Source organism: Hetaerina americana, unplaced genomic scaffold (assembly GCF_022747635.1).
Source record: "Hetaerina americana unplaced genomic scaffold, ioHetAmer1.1.p SCAF_29, whole genome shotgun sequence".
Classification (NCBI taxonomy): Eukaryota; Metazoa; Arthropoda; class Insecta; order Odonata; family Calopterygidae; genus Hetaerina; species Hetaerina americana.
The window spans coordinates 3,901,196-3,924,886 of record NW_027286863.1 but is presented as its reverse complement, the minus strand read 5'-3'; the positions used below and the strand labels follow the sequence as shown (position 1 = coordinate 3,924,886).

At 43.8% G+C, this 23,691-nt stretch overlaps 1 protein-coding gene across 1 annotated transcript in view; it reads right to left on the bottom strand.

Annotated features, from left to right (window-relative positions):
• Window positions 1–20,539, bottom strand: part of LOC139689939 (probable E3 ubiquitin-protein ligase HECTD2) — an 89,294-nt gene extending 68,755 nt beyond the window's left edge. The window contains exons 1-2 of the mRNA XM_071587088.1: window positions 20,465–20,539; window positions 19,471–19,746 (exon numbers count right to left, since the gene is read on the bottom strand). Of these exons, the coding sequence (XP_071443189.1) occupies window positions 19,471–19,746; window positions 20,465–20,539 (351 nt within the window). The remainder of the gene's footprint in view (window positions 1–19,470; window positions 19,747–20,464) is intronic.
• Between the last annotated feature and the right edge of the window lie 3,152 nt (window positions 20,540–23,691).

The following is a 23,691-nucleotide window of genomic DNA, read 5'->3' as shown; positions in this document are numbered from 1 at the left end:
GGAATACCTGTAGATTGGAGGGACAAGAGGCTAATCCGCTACCTGTAAATGTCTCAGACTACTCAGGTGCGAGTGGGAGACGGATTGGCAGTAATAGGAAAAGTTATTAGGCAGGGTTGCCTATTATCACTGCTGATCAACCTGTATGTGGAAGAAATGATTAAGGAGGCATGGGAAGAACTGGAGGTGGGAATGAAAGTCGGCGGGGAATTCGTAAAATCAGTTAGGTTTGCTGATGACCATGCTCTAGTTTGTAAATCAGCCAAGGGGTTGAAAGGATCGATGAGTGAATTGAATATTCAGTCCAGTAGATATGGAATGAGAATCAATATCAATAAAGCAAAGGTTATGCGATTTTCCAGAAAGAGAAAGGCTAAGCTAAACATTAAAATAGGAGGGAAAAAACTAGAGCAGGTAGAACAGTTTACGTATCTCGGAAGTGTTTTGGACCAACACGGTCAAAGTAGTAGAGACGTAAGGAGAAGAATTGCGCTAGGCAAAGAGGCTTTCACAAGGAGGGAGTTGATGACAGGGACTTTGAGTAAGGATGTTAAGAAAAGACTCGTAAAAACTTTGATATGGAGCGTAGCTATGTACGGCGCGGAAACGTGGTAATTGAAGCAGGAGGAGGGACGTAGACTGGAGGCTTTTGAAATGCGGGTGTGGAGAAGAATGGTGAAATGGAATTTGAAATGGAGCGAAAGGAAAACAAACGAGGAATTTCTAGGTAAGAAATGGCGAGGGGAGGAGTTTGTCGGGAGATATCCTGAGAATCCTAGACTTTGATAGAGGGGAGAATGTTAGGCAAACGAGGAAAGGGCAGGAATAGGATAGGTATTTGGACGGGATGAAGGGAGGACGGAAGTACTCAGAGATAAAGAGGGACTTGTGGTAGAATAAGGTGCTGGATTTTATTTTGTTAGGAGTCACAAAATATTTATTTGGTAGTTGTTTCTATCCAAAACCTACCCTGACCAGTAGATTTCCGACGCTATAAGTATGATAAATTTTGCTTTTTATGTTTAAAAATTTAAAAAAATGTATACGAGTTAATTGCCGACCAATAGACTTCTTCATAGAAATCTTTTTCCAAAATCTAGGAAACATTGTCAAGGGTTTAATGAAGCATGTGAAAAGTAATCATTATCAGTGTATCTGGCCCAGCGAAGAGCCATTGAAGTATGCAATCATCTATACGATTTATTTAATTCCTTGCTTAGTTTGCTTGTATCCTATAAATTATTAGTATTCATTAGTTATTCCATCCATAAAAGTGTGTTCTACTCCCATTTGTCGTTTATCATAGTCATATTTAGAACCTGAAATTTACCGACGTACGCATATGATTAGAGTGTTGGAATTTCTCCCGTTTTCCATCTGTACTTATTTCATTTGCACCGCAAATAAAGATAATGAGCGAGCAGTGACTACATAACACAGCTTGTATCTAGCTTAAAATGTTTGTTATCTATAAGCGCTTTTGAACTCATCGGCAATGAAATGGCGGCTTCACTCAGTTCATATCAATGTCTAGAGATGGCGTTGGCGTTCTTGTAGAGGGTTCTGATGGCGGTAATCCTGAGAATAAAGCGTAGGATCTCAAACTCTGATAAATCGATCCATTCTTAGCTAAAATTTAATTTATTTAATTTCATTTAGTCATTCATCTCCGCAGAAATTCACAGCTGTTTTTTGCGTGTAAAAATGAGAAAATATGTATAGGAATTAATAATTTCGTGTGTTGTGTATCAAAGAACATTTGATGTGAGCTTAGTGAAGAAATAACGTTGGGAGAGTAAACAAAACAGTGAGAACATTTGTAATTTCATGTCAATTAATTTCAGTGACGGGAAAATTGGCAATAGTAATGAGACGGTATGTGTGCCGATATTCGGGTTGAATATAATTGTTTCCGTTCTCTGACCTTAGAGCGTCCAGTGGACGTTCGGGAGTGATTTTGATGACTTTCCAGAAATTTCCGTTCAGTAGAAAATGTATAAGTATAAAAAGTACATATATGTGTGTGGGTGTGTAAATAAATGTTTCTACTAAGCTTTACTCCTTGCAAAAATGTGTCCCTTTTTCCCACTTTTAAATGACGTGTACCCCGCAGTCAACTCTATCTCTTACAGCCCAAGAATAGGAATTAGCTCTTTGATGCCCAGTGTAACTTATGCGTATCCCCCCATACGCATAAGTTACACTGGAGACAATGAGTAATCAATCTTAATCGAGTTGGCTGTAATTTACGTAACATACATTTCAGAGGTTTCCTAAATGACACGAGCAGTGGAGTTCACGAAATATTGAAGACTATTTTGTGGTACCAAGTAGACGTTCGATTTTGGAAAATAGTGCTCCTGGGCTCATTTTTTTAAGGTAATCTACCGGTTAAGGTAGGTTTTTGGATGGACACAACTCCCAAACAAATATTTTACCACTCCTAAAAAAACACAAAATCCATCATCCTACTCTATATCAGGTCCCTCTTCATCTCTGAGTACCTTCTTCCTCCCTTCATCCCGTCCAACATCCCTATCCTGTTCCTTCCCTTTCCTCTTTTGCCCAACAATCTACCCTCTATCACAGTCTTCAACATCTCACTGCCGGTCAACAGCCCCTTCATCCACTTTTCCTGCCTCCATAGGATTGCTCCCAACAAACCCCTTTCTTCGCCCACCATACGAAGTACTTCCTCATTCGTGTTCTTCTCTGTCCATTTCACCTTCTCCATTCTTCTCCACACCCACATTTCAAAAGCCTCCAATCTACGTCTATCCTCCTGCTTCAATGACCACGTTTCCGCACCGTACATAGCTACGCTCCATATCAAAGTTTTTACGAGTCTTTTCTTAACATCCTTACTCAAAGTCCCTTTCATCAACTCCCTCCTCCTTGTGAAAGCCTCTTTGCCTAGCGCAATTCTTCTCCTTACGTCCCTACTACTTAGACCGTGTTGGTCCAAAACACTTCCGAGATACGTAAACTGTTCTACCTGCTCTAGTTTTTGCCCTCCTATTTTAATGTTAAGCTTGGGCTTTTTCTTTCTAGAAAATCGCATTACCTTTGTTTTATTAATATTGATTCTCATCCCATACCTGTCGCACTGAATTTCCAATTCACTCAGCAATGCTTGCAGCCCCTTGGCTGACTGACAAACTAAAGCTTGGTCATCAGCGAACTTAACTGATTTTACGAATTCCCCGCCCACTTTCATTCCTACCTCGAGTTCTTCCCATGCCTCTTTGATCATTTCCTCTGCATACAGGTTGAACAGCAACGGTGATAATGGGCAACCCTGCCTTACACTCCTTCCTAACACTGCCCATCCGGACTCCCCGTTTCCCACCCGCACCTGAGCAGTCTGAGACAAGTACAGGTTGCGGATTAGCGTCCTTTCCCTCCAATCTATTCCTATTTTCTGCAATATACTCATTAATTTTTCCCAATTCACTCTATCAAACGCTTTTTCGAAATCTACGAAACAGGCAGATACCTCCTGGTTGTGTTCTATATTCCTCTCGATTAATAATCTCATTACTGCAATGGCTCTCCCTTTCCTAAACCCAAACTGATCATCCCCTAAGTAATCATTTGCCCTACCCTCTATCCTTTTGTTTATGATCCTGAGAACAACTTTAGCTGCGTGGGATATCAAACTAATTATTCTGTAGTCCTCACATGACGTGGCCTTTACCTTTTTCGGAATAGGAATTAAAACTGATCTCACAAAGTCTTCCGGCCAGATTCCCTCCTCATAAATACTACGGATCAGCCCATATAGCCTCTTACTCCCACATTTGCATTTTAAAAGTTCCGCGGAAATGTTATCCACCCCCACGGCCTTATTTAGTTTCATCTCCCTTAATGCCCTTTCTATCTCATTGTCTAGTATGCCTGGACCTAAGCTGTCTTCCTCTACGTCATTTTCTTTTTCAATGTCTAACTTTGTTGGTCTGAGTTCTTTACTATACAGTTCTTCTATATACTCCTTCCATCTCTCTTGGATCTTTCCTGCGTCAACTATTACCTTACCCGTCTTATCTCTAACTGTTAGCATAGCTCCCTTTCTTACTTCCGGATAACGATTTAACTTTGCTGTACAGCGCACCGATTTCACCCTTCATCTGGAGACTCTCCATATCCTCGCACTGTGTCTTCCACCAGGCTTCTTTTGCTTTATTTGTTGCCCGCCTAAAATTATTGTTCAATTCTTTGTACTTCATTTTGCCTAATTCTGTATTTATATTCTTCCATTTTCGCCGCTCATCCATCTTTGTAATCATCTCATCCGTGATCCATGGTTTCCTAGTCATTTTAGCGTTAACGGTTCCAATAGTGTCTTTTGCGGCTTTAGACAACCCTTTCTTGATCATTTCCCATTTTTCTTCGATAGTACTTCGTTCTTTACTATCCTCCATTATTTTCTCTACCGCCTGTTTGTATTCCTTCCTTTTCAACCCATTTAATGCTTCTACATTCCATTTTCTAACTCGCCGCCCCTGCCTTATCTTTTTGAAACGTACGCTACATTTCATAACAACTAAATTGTGGTCTGAGTCCGCATCCGCTCCCGGGAAGCTGTGCGAATTTATCACACTGTTCCTAAACCTGTGTCTAACCAGGATATAATCTAGCTGATACCTTTCTGAGTCACCTGGCATTTTCCATGTACACCTGCATCTTTTGTGGTGTCTAAACCAAGTGTTGGTGACGACTAACCCCTGTCTCCTGCAGAACTCAACTGCTTTCTCCCCGCGGTTATTCCTCGTGCCTAAACCGTAGTCCCCGACCTCGTCAACATCTCTTCCTTCGCCTACCGTCGCATTTCAATCCCCCATCACTATCAAATGTTTCCCTGCAGGAACACATGCCATCATGTCCTCTAACTGATCGTATATCCTATCCACCTCTTCTTCCCTATGGTTGCTCGGTGGCATGTATACCTTAATAATAACTAAGTTCGTCGGTTCTGCTTTTATCTCTATTGGTAATAATCTATCCATTACCTGCTGTATGTTGAGTACGCTTCTTCCTACCTCTTCATTAATACTATGGCAACCCCTCGTTGGCTCTCGTCCCCACCGCTGTATATTATTCTATACTTATCACTCCAGTAATCCCCGCTATATTTCCATCTCACCTCGCATTGACCTAAAATATCTATATTTCCCCTGCCCATCTCTCGCTTAACATTCTCCAATTTCCCTGTCCTCATCATTGTCCTAACACATTATATCTAACACTCTAATGCCTACATGTATACTTATGTTGTCGGAGGCGGATCCGAAGTAAACCGTGAGGAATAGTATGGGCCCCCAAAAGATTCGATTTTCACCAACCTCTACGTTAGCAGGCCAGCCTCCAGGCCGACGCGTCGAACAGTAAACTGTGAAGCCAAGTATTTGCGTGAATTATATTGTAGCGACCTATGGCTATTTCAAAAGAAGTGAGAGTCGGAATCGTAAACTAACTGCGTTTTATTGCTCTTAAAATGACGGACAATCTTCATGCATGTGAACCCTTCAGTAAATAGAGATCATGTTATATCCCTCTATGTTTCATAGTTTTTCAACTGGCAATACGTCGATGGTTCATGGGAGGTCAAGTTAGTATACTAATTGCCTTCAACCTCTCCTTTAATGTTCAAAATCAGTACTCAATCTGTAATTCACTGCAATACTGGCGGATATATTTGTCAATCCCGATTCTATTAGTTAGGCCTTACCATTAGAGGTTATGCAATACTTTAACTCTGGGAATAAAGATGATTTGATTGCTCTTCCGTTGTCAGGAGAGGGTTTCTGCTCCTGTGTTACAACGGCTATCCTGACAGACGCTCGCATGCCTCGCCCCACCCTTTATCATCCAGTCTCAAAGATACTTGGACATTAGGATACGATTCCACCAAAATTTCTTGCATCCAATGATTATTCAGGAGTATTGATTGGCACAATGCTCCCGACGTCGTGTCTCTCATTGGTGAAAGCGTGCAAAACTGCCAGGGAACTCATTTAAATATTTAGAAAGCCTTTAAGGGGCACATTTTCATATGCGAACTAAGTTATTTATTATTTGCCGAGAAGGAAATCAGATAAAATTGTAAACTGATGGTAATAATTGAGGGACATCCCAGCAGTCGATAATTTTATGTTCTGGGCACAGCAGGTAATGGGAAATATTTCAGGGCGTATAAGAAATGTGGGTCACGGCAGTCTAGGGGGTAGAGCGTGTGACTGCTGAACGGAAGGACCCGGGTTCCATTCCCGGGCAAGGCACTCTGGGCACCTGCAGCTCCATCCAACCTATGTGATTTTTCGGGTATCAGATCTTCCTGGGACGCCATAACCGGCTAAGGGAAAGGAACTGGCCCCCCTACCCGATGTGTGAATTTCGCACGCCGTATAGGGCTTGGTACTGGGTGAACTCTACCATTACATAACAAACCGACCTTCGTGTTGATTACTGTGTTTATATGAGTAATACTAGTATTCAAATTTATTGACGCCATAAGTATTCCTAAAGGGAGGGAGCGAATGCAAGGGACCATTTTAACCAGCCGATTTTGGTGATCCAGCGTATTCACTGCGCTCTTTTTCACGCTCTCCTTCTCCTTCACCGATGACTAATTAATCTTCACCCCGAGCACAGGAGGGGCGGGTGGTCAAAGGGTGCTGGCGGATCACAACCTCATCAGACCGTCAGCATTACGTCATGTGTGGTGTCGCCTCCATTTTAAAATTTCGCATGATTATTGTGTAATAGGGTATGAAGCCTTCTGGCTTGATTACGCGTAATAATTACATTGTGAAATGTATCGGACTTAGTAATCTTCCTCAAACTTAAGTGACCACCCACCCAACCCAACTGCCGTTTCAATGACCAAGGATCATTACAAGGGGCACAAACATGCTTTGAAGCCTAGGGAAGGGCAGGGCGGGTGATGTAGTTGATGAAGAGTACGGCGTGTTGGGAGTCCAGTGTACCTGCTTGGGTCGTGACAACACCACCGCTCATCGCTCTCTTCATCACCCCCCTCCCTTCTTCCTCTCCATTCACTCTCATACGCCAGGGTAAGGGCTGCCTCCGATGTTTTGGTGCATGTTTTTAACCCTTGTTAATGGCGCTTGGAACTTGAAACCCTTTTCGGGTCAATAAAGTGTGCGGAATATTGCAAAGTTTGTTTTATTCCGTAATGAGGAGTCTAAACCTAATTACTGCACAAAAATGTCGAATAATCAGGACATTATGCTGAAACTAAAAATATCTCCTGAAATGGGTACCTTAACTAATGTCGATATAGAATTCCAACTCCTCAAATAATCATTTTAATGGGTGATAAGCAGCAGCAGTTCCTTAAAATAGGTGAAGTGCCTTGTTGAAATACGCTCGCTTTCGCTCCTTTTGATTCGAATTGGTGTCCACGTATAATTATTCTCTAGAGGACCCTATTTTGTCTGAGGAATTATTTTTCAACGCGCCAAGCTTGACGTTGTGTTTTTTCCAAAAAATATATCCACGAAGTTGAGAAAAATAAAGAAAAATAAATTAACCAAAAACGAGTTGATAAATAATGAGTACTCAATAAATTAACTTAACGTTTTAAAGTTTATCATGTTACTAACCACGTATGTCCCATCCAGAGTCTTCTCATTTGCTCTTCTTTTCCGTCTTTCTTTTAATTGATAGTAACTGCTCACAATCTGTTAACTGTTGGAAAATGCCGAACCGTCCTGTTCTCATTGCGTGCCCGCATTAATGCTTGTTTTATACGATGCCTGAACCCCTACATGAATTTTCAAGATATGAAAATAATTAGGTGAACATTTGAAGTTATGCATCTTATTTTTTTTCAAAAAAATATTTAGTCTTTGAAATCTCTAAAAACTCTGCTCGGGCAGCAGAAAGTACGACGACTAGCTCCATTTCCTGAATGGTGTTGACGATTCTCGTGTCTACGAAACAAAAATAATTCTATTTTGGTGGCGTAGATTGCATATTTTTGCAAGATTTTCTACTAATGCAGAGATCCGTAAAATATTGCCCACACATTTTCTTCTGGGTCAGAGGAAAAGAGGACTCGGCCAACCTTTCGAGAAATCTGCAATGGAAGAAGGAAAGGAACGCTGTACTTATTGGTCACACGCGCAACCTGGAGAACACTGTGCTGTTTATGATCTTTAAGGAGTATGGCTCGCATGGAGGAAGTGCTATCTCCTTAATTCTGGTCACCGACAGAAATTACACAGCGGTCGGCCCATTCGAAATTAAATCCATGCGTGAAGCCAAGGAAGAGATGTTTAACCTTAAGTCAATCTTCAACAAACCGCTTTGCTCAAATCTATTTGCGATAAGTGTAGACCTTATTTCCTCAGTGTACGTGGTGGTCCAATGGTGCAATAGTTAGCACTCTGGACTTTGAATACAGCGATCTCGGTTAAAAATTCCGGGACCTGTTAAATTTTCATTCCCTCATATGTTAAGAAACAAAGCCGCTGAACGGTTAATTATATGTTTTCATGTGAAAAAGGTAACCAACTGTTTTATTAACATTGCTCGAAAATTATTTTTGAAATTGTTGTAATTCGAAAGTAGAAGTCGTGAGATAATAGAGACTAAGGAATCACGAGGGGAAAACCTATTTGCTATTAAATTCACTAAAACTTACTCATTTACATCAATTTAATAATACACTGTTCCAAACAGAATGCAATGCAATGCTCCGTAGGCTTTCCGCTTCTGATGCCGGCCGGCAATCGCTCGCTCTAGCATTGCCACGTGGGGCACGATCGTTTTAGTACACCCATCGCCCGTGAGAGAGCAGATATGTCTTCAGATGTGGGAAGAAACATCGCGTGACGCATAATCATCAGGATGAAGTATCGTCGTGGGCGCGATATCCAACGTGCTGTGATGGTGGTGGTCGGTGGGACGGCTTTTCGCTACCGCGCGAATTACCGAAAGTCCAGTTTGAATAGTCTCAATACATATTATAAGTCCTTGTGCTTTTACAACTTGTTAAAATAATGCAGCAAGAGACATTTTACAATGGACGAGACAGCTTTAGCGTGTTTGCGCGCTCCCATGACTCCTTGCACTGCGGTGTCGGGGGAATAAATATTGTTTTTGTCGTGTGTCACCCAAGCTTCGAAGTCATTCGAATTGGAGAGGTATATTGGTTTGCGTAGTCTGTGTCTTCAGTAAGGTGACGACTGCATAGGCATCGGAATACGAAAGAATGCATTTGATGGGCGGTCTAAAAAAAATTCCATTACGTTAATAACAATTGAATAAGGCCAAAGTAAGGACAGCCGCCATCATTATCTTCTTATAAACAGATACTGAACATACATTGACGGAGTCATTGGGTGTCCAGTACCTACAGCCTACAGGACTGTCATGTACTGCAGGACTATGTACCATCCAGTACTACGGGACTCAATCACAGTGTGACGTGTCTTACATCGGGAGAGGAGTCCTCCGCAGTCACCCATTACTCGAAATCCTTGCATAGTTGAGACGAAATACATATAATACTCAAATTGGGAACAACCATAACTGTTAGAGGAGGGGCGTAGGGTATTAGCTAGGACGATTCTGGTGAAAGGGAAGTCAGATAAAATGAAACGGCAGGGAGGTGCTCGTTAAAGTATATCGCTTTCGGATAGAATTAGAGGTGGCGTCATTATATTCACCGCAATCCGCGAATTTTTGCAGGTTCGGATCGGTCATACTTTATTTTTTTCAATGTGCCTTAAAGATGCAGACTAAAAATCAAGGTTAGAAAGGAGTCTCTGAATGGGTGGTAGAAATTCTGATTGGAATGAGAAATCAAAACGTTGGAAGAGAAAGGCAGTTTAGGGAAGAGAGGCAGTCTGGGAAATGATGCGAATACGGATTTGGCGAGAAAATGCACGGAGAATTATATGAGGAACCCAGTCATAAACCCAATTAGACGAAAGATATATATACGGAAAGAGCAATGTGATGGTATGGATAAATGTAAGCGAGAAGGAAGAAAAAGTCGACCCAAGAAGCTGGAAAAAATCATGAGGAGGTAAAAAGGAAATATGATACCAAATATAACAGATAAGTCAAGAAATTTATTACTAAGCACAAAGATACGCAGGGAAGTTGGGTACTGCGTGTTAGAACCTAATGACGAACATTTGAGGGTATCAAACGTAGATATAGATGGGGAATGTGATGTGGACGAGAATAGCTATGGCTCCAAATATATCAGATTGCGAGATTGAAAAACCGCTACGGGAAACGAAGGAGATAATGGCAGGGTTAAGCGAAAATCGCGAATGGAAATTACGAGGAATAAATTAGTGTAATGAAAGGAAGGGCGTTTGAACCATTGCGAAAGCACGAGTATGAGTAGCGGTCGAAGAGTCAGGATGGGTGCGTGCGTTATTGTGTGGAGCAATGCTGATTTGTAGCCTCTTGCCGACAGGAAATGCTCAGGAAGAATAGGAGGGTTTTGAATGAACGAAGATGTTATTTCGGTTCGGATTTTCAGATGATCCAGCTTCAGTTAACCAACCAGCCGAGTCCAGTATTTTGGGCAAGTGGAAGAACGTGGGAGGTATCGAATGGAGTCGAATCTTGCTAATATGAGATTAATGAAATTCCCGAATAAGTGGAAGACTACTCGTAAGTTCAGCATCAAATATGAGGACATAGATTAGAGCAGTTAGAGTACCTACCTCGTTTGGACAGTATTTTCGATAAAAATAGACGCAGTGGTAAGAACTGTTGAATGAGAAAGTTGCTTTAGGGAAGTAAGGATTGACGAAGAGTAAGGGCTGGTGAATAGAGGTTTCTTAAGTATAGAAGGTATAGAGAAGAGTGGCGAAGATTTCATATGGATCTTAGCATTGGATGACTTCAGATCGTGGACCTTGAGGGAAGAATAAGGCCGTTCGGAAGCTTTTGAGATAAAGAGTAAGGATAAGGATGGACGGGAGGGAAGGCAGGTGAAAATGTGTGAGCCATGGTGTGGAGACGAGGAAGTCATCGAGGAGGTTGCAAAGTGTGTGTGGGTGACGTGGAGAGGTAATTGGATGTTGGAGGCGGCGTTGATAGGGAGAATGTTCGGTAGAGGTGTCGCAAAACTCTCACCTCAGTCCTACGCTGCAGGGCGGGGGAAAAGGCATGCAACGCGAAAGAAACGGGGAGGAAGAGAGAGGGACCTCAAAGAGAGGAGTTAGATGGGAAAATAACTATTTCTGCAAATAAAATTCATATTCTCTCTGGTTTAATGAGCGCTCGAATGAATGGGAGAGCCTTATAATGAGAAATGATAAGGCGAAGTGAAAATAACGATCATAGGAATGGCAAAGATAGGAAAACACCGAAATCCAATGCAGCATTAGGTTTATTGGTAAAGTTGCTCTTAGGCGTTCATACTCATGAGAGAGGCTTGATGTAGCTTTCAGGAGGTGTGCCTTGGCTCCCCTGAAGGCGGCGCTGCTGATATTTTGAAGAAGTGCTTTAGAAGTCATCAGCAACAAACAGTGATTTTCGGGGATCACCTTTAATCCTCCATTCATACTGCAGATTATCTATCATAATAATAATGATAATGCTCTCTAATCAGCATAATCTCCCTTCCTACGCAAGCCACGTTGAAATGTGGGAATATTTACCAGCAGGGATAATTTAACAAATCCTTGGTATTAAAGCAAATCAAGCATTAAATCAAGCACCCCGGACCGGAAGAGACGCTGTTGCAGTATGACTGGCATGTGCCCTTCAAGGGATCACCCCTGACCTAGCGCAAATTTCGTGCACATGACGTCAGTCGACTTTGAGTTGCATGGCTCCCTAGCACTGGAATCTCGCGAACAGCTGTTCCCAATTCATCTCTGGGATCCAACTGTGCCTTAGAAATTATCGAATCCTCTCACCCTTCTGTCAGGCAAAATATTGGATCGTACCATCGTAAGCATTATTGCCATAGCCTTCGACAATCATAACTTTATCAATTAGCAAAGCGTCAGGAAAATACTCGCGGCGGTCATTTGTGTGCAGTTTTTAATGCGTGCAATATTAAATCCAAAGGAAAGTAATACAAACGAAGATGTGATTTTGTCAGATGATTGATTTTATGAAAGTGCGTGATGGGAATCCATGTTTTGTCGCCCTTTAGGGAAGCCAGAGATTGAGGAATGTATGATGTACTCAATTCAAATGCGGAAAGTAATATTAAACTATTTCCCAACGATTACTGTGTTTCACTGAGATTTAATGAATGCCTTGTGCATGCACACCTAGTAAATTCAATGACAATTAAAAATGCTAGCCTTTGCCAAGCGTGCATTGGGAAAATTAAGCGATGAAAAGGCGAGACCTCACGCTGAATATGCAGCAAACGTTCGGGATTCATTGACTCAGAACTGAACGGATCACATGAGCCAAAGCCGCTGAACTCCCATTTCACCAATTTATGTGAAGTACTATGTTTGCAAATCCCAGCATGCTAGAGAAATACAGTACGAAATTGTTTTTGGAGGGTTCAAATGATTTTTTGCTAACAGACTATTAAAAGATTGAAACTTATTTGCAAAATGACAACAAATCTTGTGCAATAATCTGGAGAGAAGTACGTAGTATTGTGTAAGTTGGGTATGGGAGGTTACCGACAGATCATTTGGTCATTTGCACCATTAGAGATGGGCAGGAAAGGAGGAAGGGTGGATAGAAACCCGGCGCCAGCATTAGCCTACTCTAATAACGAAAGACGCCAAAGGGTTCGAAGTTTAAACTCCCATCTGACGGACGGCGTACTCGCTCAAAGTGCTCTTCACAAAGCACCTCCAGGTGGGATCGGGATAACACTGAAAATCATCTTCCACCTCCGGGATTCGAACCTGGGCCCTAATAGTGAAGGAAGAAAGCCTGTACGTTAGTCACCGCACCATGCCGATCCTCGAAATTCACAGGGGTGCCTTGCTTGATAGTGCTGCCTGTGTTACGTATTTTAAATTCGTATCTCGGGCATTAGAAATAGCTGTAGGAAATCGTTCTACTGACTTATTGAAGTCCCTTGATTACAAGAAGCTTGCATGTCTTGTGTCAGTGAATTTGATTGGTGTTATTTGGTGTTGAAATTCAGTGCGACCGGTGTGGGATGAGAATCAATATTAATAAAACAACGGTTATGCGATTTTCTAGAAAGAAAAAGGCTAAGCTTAACATTAAAATAGGAGGGCAAACACTAGAGCAGGTAGAACAGTTTACGTATCTCGGTAGTGTTTTGGACCAACACGGTCAAAGTAGTAGGGACGTGAGGAGAAGAATTGCGCTGGGCAAAGAGGCTTTCACGAGGAGGAGGGAGTTGATGACAGGGACGTTGAGTAAGGATATTAAGAAAAGACTCGTAAAAACTTTGATATGGAGCGTAGCTATGTACGGCGCGGAAACGTGGTCATTGAAGCAGGAGGCAGAGGCTTTTGAAATGTGGGTGTGAAGAAGAATCGAGAAGGTGAAATGGACAGAGAAGAAAACAAATGAGGAAGTACTTGGTATGGTGGGCGAAGAGAGGGGTTTGTTGGGAGAAATCCTGTGGAGGCAGGAAAAGTGGATGAAGCGGGATGTTGAAGACTGTAATTGAGGGGAGAATGTTAGGCAAACAAGGAAAGGGAAGATGGGGTTGGGATGTTGGACGGGATGAAGGGAGGAAGAAAATACTCAGAGCTGAAGAGGGGGACCTGATGTAGAGTAGGATGTTGTGTTTTGCTAGGGGTCACAAATAATTTAATTAGTAATTATGTCCATCCAAAAACCTACCTAAACCGGTAGATTACCTAATAATAATAATTCCATTTAGGCTATATTCTTTCTTCCAATGTTTATAATGTTTCACAAAAACTTATTTGATATCGCGGTGAATTACGTTTCATGGGTGTTTGTTGAAACTCCCACATTAGCGAATGTCGGCGCCATTTCTCTCTCGTATACACATATATTTTCCTGCTTATTCTATTATTCCCCTTCCCTTTTTTGTGCCCTAAGTATCTCATCATCGTCCTCATCCCAAAAAAAGCGAACGCACATATTCTATACGTGGGGATTATATTATTTGGGGATTCAGAGTTTGATTAATATGCCCCAACCGTAAATAAATTGAAGAAATTTCTCATTCCAGATTCACGGCATCTCGGTATCAAATTTGGAGGAAGCTTATGCATTTTTATTTTGGTGTCGAATATGATTCCCAGTGTTCCCAATCGTGTATGAAGTTATATTGTCTTATTTCACTAAGAATTAAAATATAAACTTGGAATAAATTGATTCTGGAATATATAATTTAAGAGAGTACGTTCACTTTTGTCACAGTCGTCTATTTTCATAATTAAAAGTAAAAGGACTCACCGAATGTTAGCCAATGACATCATTTAATTACTAAAATGGAATTTTTTCATTACCTTTTGAATGATGCAATGGCATGCCATTTTATCTTGGCCAATTTAATGTATGGCCATCGTTTCAATCGAATCCACCACATCTGGAGCTCTTTCGTTGAAACTCTCTGGGTGCATGGCGATGAATCCCTTTTCCGATCCAACGTGAGTCATGGCCATCGTAAGCTCAGCCCGGTCTCGTCCCCGCCGGCCGCTGCTGCGCCCCACATTCCTCGCCGCCCAAAAAAGTCGTTCCGTTGTTGCACATGCCCTTGGAATTTCCAATCTCCCCGATCGGGGGGATTCGTCGTGGGAGTGTGGGGCATTGCGCTCGGGGGTCGGAGCGGGGTCGCGGTCGGAGCGGGGTCCGACCAGCCAATGCCCGTGACAGTCGACCCTAAGACTCAGGACAAGGTTTCAATTCTCGTCCGTTGGGGAAGGGGGGGAGGTCAATGGGAGCGGGAAAGCTTCCAAGGCAGACGAGCCATCCACCATCCGGCTGCGGTTCGAAGCCGTCAGCTGTTTCGCAGGGATCTCACCAAAGTTTCGAGGGTTTAGGGGGAAGGGGAGAGCGGGGATCAGAACTTTGCGAGGGAGGAGAGCGCTTAGCTGTACACACATGGATATTCTTTCGTTTCTCGTTCCAAATCGTCCGCCGCACCGCGATGTAGGTCCAACGCCCACGCCTCCGCACGGTGCACCGCCGCTCCGTCGCTTGGTGCGGGAGACACGCGAGAAGAAGGGGGAGGGACTTAATGGAGCGCGAGGGACGGGAGTGCACCACGCGGTAGGATATAGAGGCGACGAGGCGTCGCCGTCAGCTTAATCCGGGTGTTGTGCGCTCGCGAGAGTGTTTGAAAGCTCAAGGGTGCCGGAACGGCGCGGGCCAGTGTTAGGGGTGACTGAGCTATCCCACAATTTAAGTACATCATGTTTATTTGTGGCATATATACACGAACGAGCACTCTTCCACTATGCTACACCACCTTAAGTAATTCCTTACCCCTTTCAAGCAAGGCAAGATCCAGTGTAAAATATTGACGACGAAGAGATTTATGCCTAGCTACAGATCTGCAGACGAGTACAGCTGTATGTGGAGCAACAATACTGTTAACGTTGAGGTGAGCAGTCTCCATTAAAAATTAGGAATATCATTCCAGTGAGACACGAGTGATTTCTGAGGTTTATTTAATAGGTGAAGAGGGAGCAGCAGTGCCTTTTCTAAGACGAACGGACATTCTACCGACAGGACAACGTGATGTAATGTACGTTCAATGAAGAAAACCTTGCGACGAAAGGAAAGCACGAAAGAAGAAAGAGGAATATGAAAGACGGAAAAGGTGTCAGGGCAACCTATTTCCCGTCAAGGCGACAGCTCTGTTTTAGAACGAATGGTCACTCCATGGGGGAGTGGTGATAGCGAGGGGAATTGAATATGAATAGCTGGACGACATTTTGAAGGGACGCAGAGGAATGTTTTCTTTTTCAACCACCGACTTCAACGGTGGGTCGACCCTTGCACCTCGGGACAACGCAAGCGTGACTCATCAATGGGCCCTTGATGGGCGAAGATGAAGAGTGCCCGCGCGTGCATGGATCCGTGTTTGAAGGACGTCCGTAGTCGGCGACAGCGAAATTCAGGGTTTTCCGGCGCGTCGCCGGGGCACGTGGGAGGACGGGTCGTTTGGGCCGCGGGACGGGTCGATCTACGAGGAGAGAGAGAGAGAGGGGGGGGGGTTTCGGAGTCGAGCGAAGACTTCCGAGCGAGTGAGGGATAAATGGGATTACAGTGGGAGCAGATGTTGCGTCAACACCGTTAGGTCGGACGGCATCGCTGAGACGAGCCATAAACTTGGCGAAAGAGAGTTCCCTATGTTGCCGGGGCGTTTTCCTTGGAGGTCGGGAAATGGAACAGGGGGCTGTGTAAGTGAGGAAGCATGCGTCGACTGTCGGCTAAATCCGATCTCCCGTATCGCGAGGAGGAAGACGAGGAGGCGTTTTGAGAAGGTCGTCGACGGGCGTCATTTCATACGCTCATCAGTCAAAGCTTCGTTTTATTTCAAGGATATATTTCGAGCGACTGATGACGTCATTTCTTAGAATTGATGCGAAGGGTTGGTGGCCGGGGCGTTTGGAAGTGGTTGGGATTCCGAGCCGACCCTCCTCGATTGCCACGCCCTAAACTCTCATTGTGCACTATTTATGATTGCATATCCAAATGGATTCGCAATTTAATGTCACTAATAAATTACGGAAATTGTCAATTATCATTACTAATTTGTGTCAACACAGAGCATTTGTTCATTAAACAAATTCAACGAGGGCTCTAATGCGCAGCATAAACAGACCACAGTTTTTCAGGAAAACAACGCTCGTGACAGCCAAGGCAGAGTTGGAAATTTTACGAACCACGCAGATAAATAATTAATGCAGAGGCTTTCTATGCTATAGAATGCTCTTCGGAACGGACTGCACCATGATGCCAAAGCGCCGAAAACCAATCGTGACTTGTGTGGTTTGTAAAAGTTGAAAAATAATAATTTTTAATGGAAAAAATTAATGGAAAAAGACAAAAAATATAATGGAAAACAAGTTCCCTTTGATTAAAGATTACACTGAAAGGATGAATTCGGCAAACTCCTGGGATAGCATTTTATTAAATTACAATTTTGAATCGAAGGAGAAAGGGAAGCGCATGCTTCGTTGGGAATCGTTTCCCCGGAACGTTATATTTTTGTGCCAGAAAGCTTTGCACTGGTGCAGGTTTAGGCCATTTCATGTATTTCGGCAATTTAATTTAATGCGTTAGAAAAATAGTGCCATAGTACCTTTAGATCCAAATGCTGTACCAATTCTCACTCGTGGCATTAATGTTTTCAAGTCCACGCCATGCTATCAAAGCTCATTTCAATTTTAGATTTTTGCTTATACAACTTTGCGCTAAATGATCAGCAATCGTGGCTGTAAAATCAAAAAAGTCTTTGATGCACGATCTATGGAGGTATTCACGTCGTGCTGAATTATGGCAGCGTGAAAGACAAAATGCGGAATGAAGGAAAACATTGGTGAGTATGGCCATGAAGCCACGTGGAAGCGTATTCATTCTCTTATTGAAAGCCTTTCCAAAAAATTTGCATCTTCAATGATTTCTCTCAAAGATAAAATACGTTCAAATTAACCTGTCGATTTTTCCGTGTATTTGCCGAATTGGGGGTCATCAGGTGAAGTCGTTTTCTGCCACTTTGAAGACCTCCAGCACAGGGCATGCGCGGAAACTGACCAAGGATCTCACCATGAAATATTGCAAAGCTTTCAAGAGGGATTTTGTCCATTGATAATCTTAAGCCTGCCCTATTCGTAACGATGCTTCAGTCAATCAAGGTAATTTTTTATAAGATCATTAACCTCATATGATTGACTTTAACCACAAAAGTACTGATAAAACTATCCAAATATTAGTACTGGAACTAATGCTATCCTATTTAAAAGTAATGTGGCTTATTTTTAAGGAATCCAGATTGTTTAAAACCAATATTCTCAGGGTATAAATATAGTTCCGCGTTTTCCGTTTTTTCCGCGTCGCTTCCAACGCCTCTTCTGACACGTGTGGGGCTCTAGGCAGAGTGATATTTGGAAAGCCTGAACGCCAACCCACTCGCACTGCTCTCCCCGAAAGAACGTTGTCCTTAAAGACTGGATGTTCGGAGATAAGACGCACCCTGATTTGCTCACGCAACTTTGACGGGGAATGGTCAGAAGGAAGCACACGTAAGCTTCCCTCTTTCCAGGAATGTTCATGACCTCAATAATAAGATTTTCCCCCCTGTCCGTCACCCGAGACACCTTCGAGCTAAGCCAGGACAGTTTTTTTAGGTAAGAGTGTTTTGGACGCATTCTCATTCCCTTTCGGTTCCACGTAATCCACACCAGAACTCTCTGCTGCCTCTAGTTTAACGCAATGTTTTTCATGTCTTTAATTTTTTGAATAATTATATTTAGCGTTTGTCGTCTTAGTCGAAGGAAAAAAATATTCAATCGTCTCCCTAAAATAAACATTATACAATTGTAAAATATTTCAACGTGCAGAAGTGGAAATGTGTCTATATACTCCGGTTACAAGTGAAAATAGAAATAATATTATTAATGTTATCATTAATTACATTGAGAACTGATATTGTGTTTTTCACTTTCTCAGACTTCGTACAGAAATATGCATTTCTATGGGGGCGGGGGGTAGACCAAAGGGAGCTTGGCTGCCTATGAAGCCGAAGGTCGCTAGTTCATTCCCCGTGGAAGGGAAAAATTTTTTCACCCTAGAAAAGATTGTTAATGGTTTATCGTAACAAGACAACCGCACGTCAACAGGAAAAAAAACAATAATGGTACTTCGAAAAGAGGCGACGACAGAGCCCAGGTCCCCCAGCATTAGTGAAGTTTACGGTATTGGCCGCAGCACTGCGATGTCGAAAGCAATGGAAAACCACCGCATTGTTCACCCTCGAATATGCAGTCTTGTAATAAAAAAGAAAAAAAACTGTAATAGCTACAGTAAATTAATCCTTCGATTGAAATACCTACTACTTTGACCGTATTGGTCCAAAACACTTCAAAGATACGTAAAATGTTCTACCTGCTCTAGTTTTTGCCTGCCGTTTGCGGAATAACCTTATTTTAAATGCTTCCGGCGGGAGCGGTACAGGCCTGGCTGGCATTCACCCGCGGGCGGAGGGAAACCCGTAAAACCTCCGCCGGACCACCGGAGAAGAGAGTTGGGAAGGAGAGGTAACAACAGAAGTAATAAAAGAAATATGGATGATTAACAATTAAATAGATAACAGTAGAATAAAGGTAACACAATCAGATTAACTATAAATGTTTTTCCACGCGATGGTAGCAGCAAGAGTTTCTTTGAATGTCTAGTCGGAGCACAATGTCACTTTCAGTTTATTTTGCTTTATCATATCACTTGTCACTTCCTGGTGCTTCTACGACGAAGGGGAAAAAGTGGCAGATCGGGATCCGGGAGCATGCATGGTGGGAGCGGCAATATGGTGCGGACCTGATGAGGCGGCAGGGCGATCTCGGGGTAGTAAGTCGGGAAGAGGGTAGAGATGACACGTGCTGGTGACTGCAATTTAACTGCGAGGCGGCGACGTAGTAGTCCCCCCAGGGGGCTCAGGATCTTGGTGGGCAGCTCCTCCTTCTGGTCAGCCAGTCGAGCCGCTGTCCTGCTACGGGCACGACACAACCTGTGGAGGATAGGCTCAACGTCAGTACGGTCATATACATATTCCCTTGGCCGGGAGGAGGAGCGACCGTCGCAGAACTCGGCGCTCTAAGGATACGTAAAGTTCTAAATTATTCCGTATGGGGAGGACCGCGAGCGCGGCGTACACCATGACGGGTCTAAGAAAGGCCTTGTATAGAAGCACACCGCAGCTCTCGGATACCCCACGGCCGTTTGCCCGGACGGCACGTAGTAAGTTAGCGCGACGGTTGCATCTTGCCCTTACCTCCCCTACGTGAGCCCTAAAAGTGAGATGCCTGTCTAGGCGGGCACCTAGGTAAGTGACGGAGGAGGATGGAAAAATTAGCTTATCCCATAAGGACAGGAAGGGAGGTGCAGGGCCGGCTCCACGGCAATCGTGGCTACCGGAGAACACTGTAAAAGTGAATTTTTGCGGTTTCGGCCGCAGGCGCCACCTCCGGAACCATCTCTCTCGGGTGGATGTAGCACGTTGTAGATGTTTAACGGCCGTTTCCACCCGCTGCGCCCGTAACCATGGTGCTGTATCATCAGCGTATTGGGTGAATGTGACTCGCTTGCCGGGATTCTTATCTGTGGGCATATCCCAACAGAAAAGGGTGAAAAGAGGGGGAGAGAGGACGGTGCCTTGAGGGACGCCTGCGAGCAGAGGGAAAGGAAGGGAAAGGTGTCCGTCAACTAGCACCCTCGCCTGCCTGTCGGAAAGGAATGAAGATATTAGCCGGAGAAGGGGAGGGGTCACGCCGGGGGTAAGAGAGAGCTTGCCGATGAGGCCTTCATGCCACACCCTATCGAAAGCTCTCCCTGTGTCCAGGAACAGGGCTGCCACATACTGTCGATAGTAAATAGCCTCGGCCGCCATTGTGGTGCGGTGGCTGAGTGGATCAGTGGTGCACCTGCGTGGACGGAAACCAAATTGATGCGGTGGAAGGACACCATTAGAATTGAAGTGGAGTGCGAGTAATGATTCTTTCAAACCATTTCCCGATTACGCTGGTGAGGCATATCGGGCGGTAGTTCTCAGCTTTCTGGTGGTCCTTCCCTGTTTTGGGAATCATGACGACCGTCATGGACTTCCAAGCTGTAGGGTAGTAGCCTAGGGAAAGAAGGGAGTTAAATATGAGTAGCACGGGCGTGATGCAGCTAGGGTCTTTCTGTGTGTGACGTGTGGTGATCCCGTCTGGTCCTGGAGCATAAAAAAGGCCTGGTACTATTTATACTCTCCGCCAAGCCTCAGGTGTGCATTGATTGGTCGGAAGCGTTAATGTGCTCCGCTGCGGCCAATCGGGTGCGTTCCCGTGCATTTTTTTATTTTCTTTACCACTGGCTTCCAAGTGTTACTGATTTGGAAGCCGTGGTCTCTGTTGAGAGTATTGGTATCTAGTCGGATTTCAACGGCTTCTTTCACCACGGGATCCCAGTAGCCGTTGGCGTGGCATAGCCTCTTCGTGCCGGTAAAGTTGGTTCTGTGGTCGTTATTCGGGCAATGGTCGGCGACCGCAGATTTCGCTGGGTAGATTAACCTAATGCACCTCTCGTGCTCCTTTACGCGGGTTTCTACGGTGCGGCCGGTCTCCTCTATATATTCTTGACCGCACTCGCAAGGAACCCAGTACACTCCTGAGGTTTTCAATCCCCGTTTGTCTTTTACCGCCTCTAGGACTGATTGCAGCCTCCATAACGGTTTGTGGATAGTTTCCACCTTGCACTTCCTTAATATACATGAGATTTTATTGGAAATCGTAGAGTCAAACGGGAATGCAAACTATTGGCCGTAGCGGAGCACATTAACGCTTCCGACCAATCAGGGCACACCTCAGGCTTGGCGGAGAGTATAAATACCAGACCTTTTATATGCTCTGAACTTCACCCTGAAGACGATGGTAGAGTCAGCTATCGAAACGTCGATGTACTGCAACCTGACCCGGTGGGAAACCCGAGAGAACTTCTTGAATACCATTTGCCGGGAAAACCTGAAATCCTTCTCTAAAATATCTATATTTCCCCTTTCAATCTCTCGCTTAATATTCTCCAGTTTCCCTGTCCTTATCATTGTCCTAACATTCCACGTTCTTATTCTAACTAATGTGGTCTTCTTCTCCTGCGTCTTCTGTCCTGCTGCTGCTGGTTTTCCCTTGCAAGGGTTTCGTGGGATGATGACCGCGGATGCCATGCCTCCCCCGCTGCCGGCCGCACACGGCCGATTTGGCCCAGCCCCGTAGTTGCCAGAACTCAAAATCTCTGTATTTTCCATCATTTAAATCCCATAAATGATAATTGATGTTGTTTCCCGTTGCCTTCCTCAATAGTGTTTTTACCGTGACACCATCACTTACTGGCCGCCCCACTGGGGTCAGACGCCATTACAACCGCCTCACTGAGGGACAGACGCTGCGTGGACTACCTTTCGTCTGGCTCCTAACCTTCGACCTATCTGGCATGGGTGACCCTACCAGGAGCAATTTTTATTACTTCCGCCAGCACAGCTCTAGGGGTCATCGGAACGCACAAGCCCTTCCACCACGTCAAGGATGTAGTCCGGGGAGGGATATATAATTATACATATATATATGTATGAATAACCTTGCCTTGCACTTACAAAGGCATAGTTGACGATGAAATAGAAAGGACAATAAGGGAGATTACACTAAACAAAAAAGGCCGTGGGGGTGGATAACATTCCCGCGGAACTATTGAAATGTTTAGGAAAATGGGTGAGGAAGAGGAAGCAAAACTAATGAGTATATTGAAGAAAATAGATTGGAAGGAAAAGAGGCTTATTAATATTGATTTTCCTCCCATACCTGTCACACTGAATTTCCAATTCACTCAGCAATGCTTGCAGCCCCTTTGCATACTGACAAACTAAAGCTTGGTCATCAGCAAACCTAACTGATTTTACAAATTCCCCGCCTACCTTCATTCCTACCTCCAATTCATCCCATGCCTCTTTAATCATTTCCTCTGCATACAGGTTGAACATCAACGGTGGTAATGGGCAACCCGGCCTTACAACTCTTCCTATCATTGCCCATCCGGACTCCCCGTTCCCCACCCGCACCTGAAAAATCTGAGACATGTACAGGATGCGGATTAGCCTCTTTTCCTTCCAATCTATTTTCTTCAAAATACTCATTAGTTTTACCTGCTCTTCCTCCCCCATTTTCCTAAATATTTCAATAGTTCCGCGGGAATGTTATCCACCCCAACGGCCTTTTTAGTTTAGTGTAATCTACCTTATTGTCCTTTCTATCTCATCGTCGAGTATGCCTGGACCTAAGCTATCTTCCTCTACGTCATGTTCCTTTTCTATGTCTAACTTTGTTGGCCTAAGTTCTTTACTATACAGTTCTTCTATATATTCCTTCCAACTCTCATGGATCTTTCCTGCGTCAACTATTATCTTACCCGCCTTATCTCTAACTGCTATAGTTGATCTCCCTTTCCTACTTCCCGATAAAGATTTAACTTTGCTGTACAGCGCAACGATTTCACCCTTCCTCTGCAGACTTTCCATATCCTCGCACTGCGTCTACCACCATGCTTCTTTTGCTTTATTTGTTGCCCGGCTCAATTTATTGTTCAATTCTTTGCAATTCATCTTGCCTAATTCTGTATTTACAATCTCCCATTTTCGCCGCTCATTCATCTTTGTGATCATTTCATCCGTGATCCATGGTTTCCTAGTCCTTTTAGCATTAACGGTTTCAATAGTGTCTTTTGTGAACCTTTCTTGATTTTTTCTTCGATAGCACTAGGCTCTTTACCATCCTCCATGATTTCTTCTACCGCCTGTTTGTACTCCTCCCTTTTCAAACCATTTAATGCTTTTTCGTTCCATTTTCTAACCCGCCGCCCCTGCGTAAAAATTTTGAAACGGACGCTACATTTCATAACAACTAAATTGTGGTCAGAGTCCGCATCCGCTCCCGGGAAGCTGTGCGAATTTATCACACTGTTCCTTAACCTGTGTCTAACCAGGATATATTCTAGCTGATACCTTTCTGAGTCATC